This window comes from Panthera uncia (assembly GCF_023721935.1).
Source record: "Panthera uncia isolate 11264 chromosome C1 unlocalized genomic scaffold, Puncia_PCG_1.0 HiC_scaffold_3, whole genome shotgun sequence".
NCBI lineage: Eukaryota > Metazoa > Chordata > Mammalia > Carnivora > Felidae > Panthera > Panthera uncia.
The window spans coordinates 44,481,328-44,491,735 of NW_026057584.1; the positions used below are offsets into that span (position 1 = coordinate 44,481,328).

General features: G+C 37.6%; 1 protein-coding gene across 1 annotated transcript; it reads right to left on the reverse strand.

Moving 5' to 3' along the window:
• Nucleotides 1-10: 10 nt before the first annotated feature.
• ASDURF (ASNSD1 upstream open reading frame) lies at nt 11-4,616 on the reverse strand. The gene is made up of 4 exons (XM_049615349.1): nt 4,435-4,616; nt 2,211-2,264; nt 919-994; nt 11-101 (listed from the first exon to the last, which is right to left on the reverse strand). The coding sequence occupies exons 1-4, from the start codon at nt 4,522-4,524 to the stop codon at nt 31-33; spliced, it is 291 nt and encodes a 96-aa protein (XP_049471306.1). The 5' UTR covers nt 4,525-4,616; the 3' UTR covers nt 11-30.
• Nucleotides 4,617-10,408: the final 5,792 nt, after the last annotated feature.

The window sequence follows — 10,408 nt, forward strand, 5'->3', positions numbered from 1 at the left end:
AATCAAGTTATTTCTTGAGAAAATAAAATATTATTTCTTGATTTTGGTCTTCTCTGAGTTTTCTATTTCTTGGTATTCTTTTTTCAGTTCATCCAATATATCTGTGGGGGGAGGGGAGAAGATACGTCAAGTAAAATAAAAATTCTTGGACCTTCACCTAGTAATTCATAGAGGAACATAGGCTACTTACCAAGATCAAAGCACTTGAGTGTATGCACTGTGTTAGTGTGAATAATCATTTACAACAGGCTTCTGATGACAATGTTTAACTTTTAGGAAAATAATTTCCATTTATTAAATGCTTACTTTGGCCTAGGCACTGGACTATGAACTCTATACATCCCTTCCTATTTATTTTTTTAATTAAAATTTTTTTTAACTTTTATTATTTATTTTTGAGAGACAGAAAGAGAGTGAGGGAGAGGGGCAGAGAGACAGAGAGAGGGAGACAGAATCCAAAGCAGGCTCTAGGCTCCAAGATGTCAGCACAGAGCCCCACGCAGGCTTGAACTCAGGGGCCATGAGATCACGACCTGAGGCAAAGTTGGATGCTTAACCAAAATGAGTCACCCAGGTTCTCTTTTCCATTTCTTGTTTAAATCCCACAAAACTTTTGAGTCCCAAAGTAATTCACTCAAAGTCATAAAAGGAGAAAGTTGTAGAAAATTTTCATACCTAGATCTATCTAAAATTCTAAAGCACACATTAATAATTATAGCTTTCTAACACTCTTAGGCTAACTTGAAGAAACCCAAACCACAGCATTAATCTTATTTATATCTATATCACCATCCAATCTTCAGATACAGATTTAAACATTCAGATAGACAATATAATTTAGGCACTACTATTATTTTCTACAGAAAGCCTAGAAAAGACTTTCCATGCATTTCTATATAATATACCAAATAAACTTACTTTTGCTTTCAGAAAGCATTTCGGTTCGGTCTGCAAGAAAGAATATGTTGCTGTTCTGTTGCTGCCTATATACTTTCTGCAAAACATAATTTAGGCTAATATTATGATTTGATCTAAAAAGTGTTATGTCGAAACTCTGAACCCTTTTAGTATATACTCCTGAACTTCAGTAACATATATTCAGAACAATACCTGAGCAAATTACAGGTAAACAAAAGTCACCCATTATTCTACCATCTAGAAATTGCTACCATTAACACCGAAGTGAAATATTTTTTCTGTATATACCATATCAGTTTTCTTGAACAAAAAAGGCTCTTATTATAAATACAGATTTATTACTTGCTTTTATCAAGGAACAACATATTGGGAACAGTTTCTGTTATCAATAAACATTCTTTTACAACATTATTGTATGGGTATAACATTACAGTTTATTTGGTTAAGTCTTCATGTTTTAGACATTTAAGGTATAACCAACTTTAGAAATCAAAGTTGTAATGAATTTCTCTGTAACTAAATCTTTGTATAATCCCATGATTCATAAGTATCAATTCCTATAAGGGGAACTACTGGGTCAAAATGCTACATAGTTGTAAGGCTTTGATATACTCTGCCAACTTGCCCTCTAGAAAGTTTGTATCAGGTGTGACTTAAGTTCTAAAATTCCTTTAAGTGACAATATCAGAAAGGGCTAACCAACCTGTCAGTATCAAATATTTTAAAGGGCTCAAAATAATTTCTTCCTGAACTTTAAAATGTAATGTTTGACAGTATTACTACACATAAAGCAGTAGCTTGCTTGTTTATAGATACATTAATGGAATTGTCATTAAATAACCATGTTAAATATTTGGCAGATTTGTGTAAAAAATGTGAGGAAGACAGAAGCAATTTATCCTTTTTGTTTTTCAACAACTATCCACATTCACTTAAAGGCATAGTCTCCTTAATATATTTTAAGGTTATTTATTTCAAAAGAAAACACCAAATTCAAGTATAAAATAAATACCATTAGTGATTACATTGTATAATTAGTACCTTTTGGTTCAAAGGTTATGTGAATTGTATATGATGGGAATAAAATACTATCAACTATAATTAACATATAAGTATGTATGTGTATAAAATCTTGGACACTTTTCACTTTTGCAATGTAACTAAAAAGAATGCTGACATCTTGCAAATTTTAATGTAAATATAAATCTTAGATATAATTCTTGTAACTTTAATATATAGTTAATATAATCAAACTCTCCCACATACAATTCAGAATTACTCTAATAACTCACCCTGTTCTTCTTCAGGTTAGAAAGTTCATCCACAACAATTTTTTGTTCTTTAATCTATTGAAATAAAAGAAAAACTTCTTAAATCAGAGGCTATCAAGTATGTTCAACTGAGGGCCCTTTAAAATTGGAGATGGGATATGGGATTATAATTTACTGACTATCCAGGTGGGCAGTCTGTGAACATATAGATTCTTTCCAACAGCAGTGTGTGAGGGTGCGCCTGGGGGAAAGTTGAAAAAGGAAACAGTGATTATACTTGATAGGTGTCAGAAAGCCCACTGAACCCAGACAGAGGGTTTAGTGTTGGTAACCAGGATTCATGCAAAGACCAGAGTTACTAAACTAAGTTTGCACCTTTTATTTAAAATAGACAATAAGCACCAAGAGTATTTTTAATGACTTCTTTTAAGTTATGTTTTATTTTTATTATTATTATTTTTTACAAATAGCAAATGTCATAAGGAATAGGCTACTTTTCTTCCCTCTCAAATATCAATGGTTTCCATGATTCATGTATAAATAGTGCAGCCACACATGCAGAACAAACAAGCAGTACTAAATGACCTACCTGGGGCTGTTAAGGTGTTATCACTTTCCATCTTGGCTTTATTCCTCTTTACATTTCAAAGACTAGCACAGTGCTGGCACTGCTGAACTAGGCCTCACTTTTTATTAGTAGGCTAGGGCACAACTAAGTGGAAGTGAATTTCTAACTCTTTTCAGTAAGGGCAGTTATACTGTGAACATGACTGATTACATTGTGTTATCAGTGCCTCTAAAAGCAGGTTTTATAAACTCTGTCCTACCTTACACACCTCACAGATCTGTCACACATCAGCATAAATGGCTTGCTATGGTAGTAATTGGAGTAAGTTGTATGTGGTTTGAAAATTCACTCCCTACTATGTGGCAATGAGAAAGAATGAAATATGGCCCTTTGTAGCAACATGGATGGAACTGGAGAGTGTTATGCTAAGTGAAATAAGCCATACAGAGAAAGACAGATACCATATGTTTTCACTCTTATGTGGATCCTGAGAAACGTAACAGAAACCCATGGGGGAGGGGAAGGAAAAAAAAAAGAGGTTAGAGTGGGAGAGAGCCAAAGCATAAGAGACTCTTAAAAACTGAGAACAAACTGAGGGTTGATGGGGGGTGGGAGGGAGGGGAGGGTGGATGATGGGTATTGAAGAGGGCATCTTTAGGATAAGCACTGGGTGTTGTATGGAAACCAATTTGACAATAAATTTCATATATTAAAAAAAAAAAAAAGAAAATTCACTCCCTATGGGTGTGTACCCTTCTGTCTCTCCAGTCAGTGTAGTAACTGGCTAGATTTGAGTTGAATTCCAAGATCAAATTTGTATAACCTTCAGACTTACATTTGAACAGTGCTTCCCCATTCATTTTAGGAATGACAGGTGTACATTATACATTTCACTTTACTTCAAACAAGGAAACGGATACGGAGAGATGAGTGACTTGACTGAGATGTTACTGTTAGTTTAGGACAAAACTAAAGTAAAATCTAGGACATCTAATACCTGAATGGCTATAACCATTCCCATCTCCAGTATATTTTTAAAGATTTTGTTTGTTTATGGCAGTTAAGATTTACAATGCTTAGCACCCCCCCCACCCCCCCCCCCCCCGCCCCGCCCCGACCTTTTTGGGTAGAACAGTGACCATCAGATACACGTTTCAGGATCATTGCTCTAGCTACAGTGGAGAATAGATAGGAAGAAGGTAAGGATGGATGCGGAGAGACTGGTTAGGAAACCTATGGAAGATTCCCGATGGTGGATGAAGATGGCTCGTTTAGGATGGTGAGCGTACACTGTGATGAAGGGATCTATTTGAAATGAACTTCAGAAGTAGAACTGGTAGGTGATGGGCGTCAAGAATGGCTTCCAGGTTATTGGCATGGACAACTGAATGGATAGTGGTGACATTTTCTGAGATGGGAAATACTGTAGCATCCGGATCTGGGGTGGGCCGTATTTCTAATGGTTTACAAAGAGTAGAGAGAAAAGACCTCAACCAAGCCTCTGTCCCACTGCCAAATGGGTCTACTCTTGGGGCAAATTTCACGATCTCCCTTTAACTGTGGCTGCCAAGTGCTAAGACTCAGGGCAAATTCGAGGGCGGGCCATGTGGCGCGGTGGATCTTCTTTGGAGTCAAGCAGAGCCCAGTCCGAAGCTTCGCGACTCGTCCTACACTCACCTTGCTGCTAAGATCCTCCTTGTGCGGGGTCGAGTTATCTGCAGAGGACAGCGCAGCGCCGTCCTCGGGTTGAGACCCACGGCTGGGCATCTCCACAGAGAGCGGTGAACTCAGGATACGCCACCCCACTAGCTCCCACTACCCAACAGGCTCCAATTCAGCGCATGCGCGCTCCCAGCGGCCCCCACCCCCTTCCTTTCACTTTCCCATCAGTCTTACCGATAGCGGCCGCGCATTTGCTAGAGCGCCTGCGCAAACCCGCTCTGTCTTGGGAGCAGTTGTGCGCGTGCGCACAGTTGCTTAGGACGTTCGCGAAATGTGAGTGGTATCTGAACGGTCCCCTAGCGGATCCGACGTGGAAACGCTCCTGTGGTCATCACACGACCTGGAATCCAGTGGATTGTGAGTTATATGCGCCCCCCAGTGGTAAATAGAAAGAATAGAAGAGCGGTAAAAATACCACTTCCTATTTATTATCTAGGCAAAGAAGGATATGAAACTACGCATAGATTTAATAGGTAACATTTTTGGCAACAGAACCCTACAGACTTGGTAAAATTTTTGCTAACTGCTTATTAGGGTTAAAAGATAAATATAGGATGCCTAGTTAAATATAAATTTCTGATAAATGAATAAATTTTTAGTATAAGTATGTTGCATGCAATATTTACAATGTCTCCTATGAGAAAAATTATCCAAACCTTGTAAACAGGCAAGAGATTAAGAGGTGTTCTTTAATATCTTTTCTGAACTTTATTTTCTATTGACTGGGCTATTTTACAATTATGCAGGAGCAGAGGTTAACTTGTAAATTTTGTGGCAGAGATGCAAATAATTTCTATCTGGTGGACCAGATAATGCCGCAGGTTGTGACTGATTGTTCTGTAAGAAATTAATCAGTTTTACATCTAACTTTGCAGTTAATGATTTATTTATTAATATATGCCTAATTTTTAATAAACTCTGTTGTTTTGACATGTTCCTTCATTAATTGGATTGAATAAAATGAATAAAATTGAATAATATGACATATGTTCATATTATACTTGCATGAGAGACATGATTTTGTATATTTGAAAATTATACTTCAACATAGGAACTCTCAAGCTTCCATGGAGATGCCAACTGATGTGTATTCAACCGAGGGAGTGAAATTGTATGGCTAAGGAAGTGCACCTCAGAGTTATTTAGGCCCAGGCGTATCTTTTATTGGCTCTTAGAGTAAATTCAAAGTGGTTATAGAACTAAGTTAACTGTCTACTTTTACTTTTTACTGATTTTTTAAAATTTGTTTTTGTTTCTAATTAATGCATGTCTGATAAGTTATTATACATTGGTAGCAGCAGTGATTGGGAATTTGAGTTTATGGTATAAACATTTGAAGATACCTGTTGCATGATGGAGATCTAGTCTCTATTAGAAGAGAGATGAAAGAGAATCCAGTTTTTTGGTCTTTTTGTCTTTTGTGGGCTCAAATTAATTAAGAACTTTGTGCCCACTGGGAAATAGAACTGCTTTTTGAGATCTGGGCTGGTGAAGGTTTATGTTTCTGTTTTGCTTTCAACCTGGGATTGAGATGTAAAACTGAAGCTATAAGCTTTCTATGTGTACATGTGTCTATATTTAAGAATAGCCTTTCTATGTTGCTGAGTGTAAAATGTTTTCATACTTCTGGAGAGTATTAATAAATTCCATTGTAATGTCTCTTATATTAAAGAAATTCTGGTTCCATACAAATTTTAGGACTGTTTGTTCTAGCTCTATGAAAAATGCTGGTGGTATTTTGATACAGATTGCATTAAATGTGTAGATTGCTTTGAGTAGTATAGACATTTTAACACTATTTGTTCTTCCAATCCATGAGCATGAAATGTTTTTCCATTCTTTTGTGTCTTCTTCAATTTCTTTCCTAAGTGTTCTATAGTTTACAAGGCACAGAACATTTACCTCTTAGGTTAGGTTTATTCCTAGGTATTTTATAGTTTTTGGTACAGTTGTAAATCTTATGGATTTTGGTGTGATTTCTCTTTCTGCTCCTTCATTATTGGTGTATATAGAAATGCAATATATTTCTGTATATTGATTTTGTATCCTGTGACTTTGCTGAATTTGTGTATCAGTTTTAGCAACTTTTTGGTGGAATTTCAGTCAATAGCCAAAGCAATCTTGAAAAAACAAAGCAAAGCTGGAGACATCAAATTTCAGACTTCAAGCTACATTATAAAGCTATAGTCATCAAGATGGTATGGCACTGGCACAGAAACAGACACATAGATCAATGGAACAGGATAGAAAACCCAGAAATGGACCCACAACTATATGGTCAACTAATCTTCGACAAAGCAGGAAAGAATATCCAGTGGAAAAAATACAGTCTCTTCAACAAATGGTGTTGGGAAAACTAGACAGCTACATGCAAAAGAATGAAGCTGGATTACTTTCATATACCATACACAAAAATGAATTCAAAATAGGTGAAAGACCTAAATGTGAGACAGGAAACCATCAAAATCCTAGAGGAGAACACAGGCAGCAACCTCTTTGACCTTGGCTGTAGACACTTCTTATTAGACATGTCTCTGGAGGCAAGGAAAACAAAGCAAAAATGAACTATTAGGACCTTATCAAGATAAAAAGTTTTGCACAGCAAAGGAAACAGTCAACAAAACTAAAAGGCAGCCTACAGAATGGGAGAAGATACTTGCAAATGATATAGCTGATAAAGGGTTAGTATCCAAAATCTATAAAGAACTTATCAAACTCAACACCCAAAAAACAAATAATCTAGTTAAGAAATGAGCGGAAGACATGAACACTTTTCCAAAGAAGACATCCAAATGACTAACAGACACATGAAAAGATGGTCAACATAATTCATCATCAGTGAAATACAAATCAAAACCAGGAGGAGACAGCACCTCACACCTGTCAAAATGGCTAAAATTAACAACATGGGAAACAACAGATGTTGGTGAGGATGTGGAGAAAGGAGAACCCTCTTGCATTGTTGGTGGGAACAGAAACTGGTACAGCCACTTTGGAAAACAGTATGGAGGTTCCTCAAAAAGTGAAAAATAGAACTACCCTATGATTCAGCAATTTCACTACTACGTATTTACCCAAAGGATACAAAAATTTTGATTTGAAGAGGCACATGCACCCTGATATTTATAACAGCATTATGAGCAATGGCCACATTATGGAAAGAGCCTAAATGGCCATTGACTAATGAATTCATAAAGGAGATATGGTACACACACACACACACACACACACACACACACACACACACTGGAATATTACTCAGCTATCAAAAAGAATGAAATCTTGCCATTTGCAATGACATGGATGGAGGTGAGGTGTATTATGCTAAGTGAAATAAGTCAGTCAGAGAAATATAAATACCATATGACTTCACTCATATGTGGAATTTAAGAAATGAAACATGAACATAGGGGAAGGGGAAAAAAGGGGCATATTCACAAGATAATAGTTTTTAAATTTTTTTAATGTTTGCTTGTTTTTGAGAGAGAGAGACAGAGCATGAGCAGGGGAGGATCAGAGAGAGAGGGAGACATAGAGTAAGAAGCAAGCTCCAGGTTCTGAGCTGTCAGCACAGAGCCTGATGTGGGGCTCAAACCCATGGACCATAAGATCATGACCTGAGCCAAAGTCGGACACTTAACCAACTGAACCACCCAGGTGCTCCAGATAATAGTTTTTAAAATTTTTATTACCAAATATTATATTAATTAAAAACTGAAATTTGGCATTCTTTTAACTCACCTCCTGGCTGGTTCTCCAACACTTTTAGGGTTTAATACAGCCGAGATGGTGGGAACCTGGGAACACACCTTTCCTGACACATGGGATGTGATTTTAATTTGTGCTTGCAGGGAAAAGTGAAGCTTTTCTATAATGCTAGGAACCAAGTTCTCAGTATATTGGGCTTCTTTGTACTCCACCTTCTATGGCAGTGGCTGGCAGAGTAGAAGTTCTGGTTCAGGTTTGAGTTTACTCTTTGACTCAATTATTTCCATACTGAGTAGTCAGAAATACTGCTGATTGGTCTACAGCTGCTCACTCCCTTTTGGTGGTGGATTGTTGCTTATGGCTCTGCCTGGTTTGGATATTTCTGTTGTTTTGGTTTCGTTGTTGTTGTGTGTGTTCTATTCCTGGGGGCCACTTAAGATGACATACCACTAAACAAAGTGGTGATAGTTATATTAGTATGGTGCTAAACTGCTTTCAAAGTTCTTTCACATTTTATCTTATTTTTTCATGTATATCCAGTCGTGTCTATTTCCCCCCTCAGCTGCTATAATTACTGCATTGCTTAAAATCACACTTTGGGGTTACCTGGTATCATTTGTCTTGCCTGACTGGTGGTTCAGGACTATCTGTATCTTACCATGCAACCAGCAAGGCTGTTCTTCCTTCATTTAAGTCCATTGCTGTCATGTATCTACTTAACAAGATAATTTCATGTTTATTAATGCTATTCTACTCTTCTTCTGATGCTACATTCATAATATATTTTATTCCATTTAACAATACATAGTTCACTGTTGACTATTTTATGAAAGTGAGGTGTATTATTACCTTGTCTTCCAAGGTTTTGAATGAATAGTGCCCCCAACCACTGTTTTTCTTTGCTTTCTTGGTATATTATAACACACATTTCTAGCCACATAAGTCTCCTTTCTGTCTCTCCCCAATGAGGTGTGGAATAGTGCTTTGGTTCTCAAACACCAGTTAGTAGGTGGGTACCCTTCTAACTATACAAAGTCACCTCAAAATTTTGTTCATATTGCATACAGATATCTCAGTTCTTTCCCTAGATTTACTGAAACAAATCTTTAGGAATGGGATATGGTTGTCTGCTGCATAACATAGTGTTTACCATTTACCCTATAACCCAAAGGGCTGAGCTTGAATTTAGGCTTATATTTATTTAGATGTGTGTGACTTTGGGTAAATAAGTCATTAACCCCTCAAGCCTCAGTTTCCTAATCTGTAGAATGGGAATAATAATAGTGCCTAACTCAAAGGGTTGTTATGAGGATTGAATGAGTTAATGTTTGTCAGGTGTTTAAAATAGTTTAAGACACATAGTAAACACTATTTAAGTGTGTGTTAAAAGGGTAAGTTAGAAGCTCCCCCAGATGAATGCCCGGGTGGATCAGTTGGTTGAGTGTCTGACTCTTGATTTTGGCTCAGGTCATGATCCCAGGGCCGGGGGATCAACATTCTCTCTCTCTCTCCCTCTGCCCCTCTCCACTGCTCACATACACTCTCTCCCCCCACTCCCTCTCTCTCTCAAAAAATAAAAAACAATAAAAAGAGAAGTTCCCCTAGATGAATTTGACACAAGCAAGATCAAGATTCTCTCTCTCTGGGGCTCCTGGGTGGCTCAGTCAGTTAAGTGGCCGACTTCAGCTCAGGTCATGATCTCATGGTTCATGGGTTCCAGCCCCGCGTCGGGCTCTGTGCTGACAGCTCAGAGCCTAGAGCCTGCTTTGGATTCTGTGTCCCCCCCTCTCTCTGCCCCTCCCCTGCTCGTGCTCTGTCTCTCTGTCTCTAAAAAATGAATAAAACTGTTAAAAAATTTTTAAAAAAGATTCTCTCTCTCCCTTTGCCTCTCTCCACTCCTCACATGCACCCTCTCCCAAAAACTAAAAAATAATAAAAAGAGAAGTTCCCCAAAATGAATTTGACACAAGCAAGATTTATGAACCAATGGATTGGAAAGAACCAGGTTCCAAAATGCTTGGCCTGTTCCTTATTGAAGATAGGTCCTATCTTCTACTTCCAGTAATTCTCAACAGGGCTAAGGCTGGAGGCATTTTTGGTTGTCACAATAAATAGATAGTTCTGTTCACTCTGCTGGGGTAGGGTTACTGGAAGCCAATTGAAAGGTGACACATCGAGCCACAGACTTATAAGAAGCCTACATCAGCCACCTAGAGGGTGG

Bases quoted from the DNA above. Each gene is read 5' to 3' on its own strand.
- ASDURF (XM_049615349.1), bottom strand. From the start codon at position 4,524: ATGCCCAGCCGTGGGTCTCAACCCGAGGACGGCGCTGCGCTGTCCTCT. The intron at 2,265-4,434 runs GTGAGTGTAGGA...TTATTTCAATAG, and splicing joins AGGAGGATCTTAGCAGCAAG to ATTAAAGAACAAAAAATTGT. The intron at 102-918 runs GTAAGTTTATTT...CTCCCCCCACAG, and splicing joins AATGCTTTCTGAAAGCAAAA to ATATATTGGATGAACTGAAA.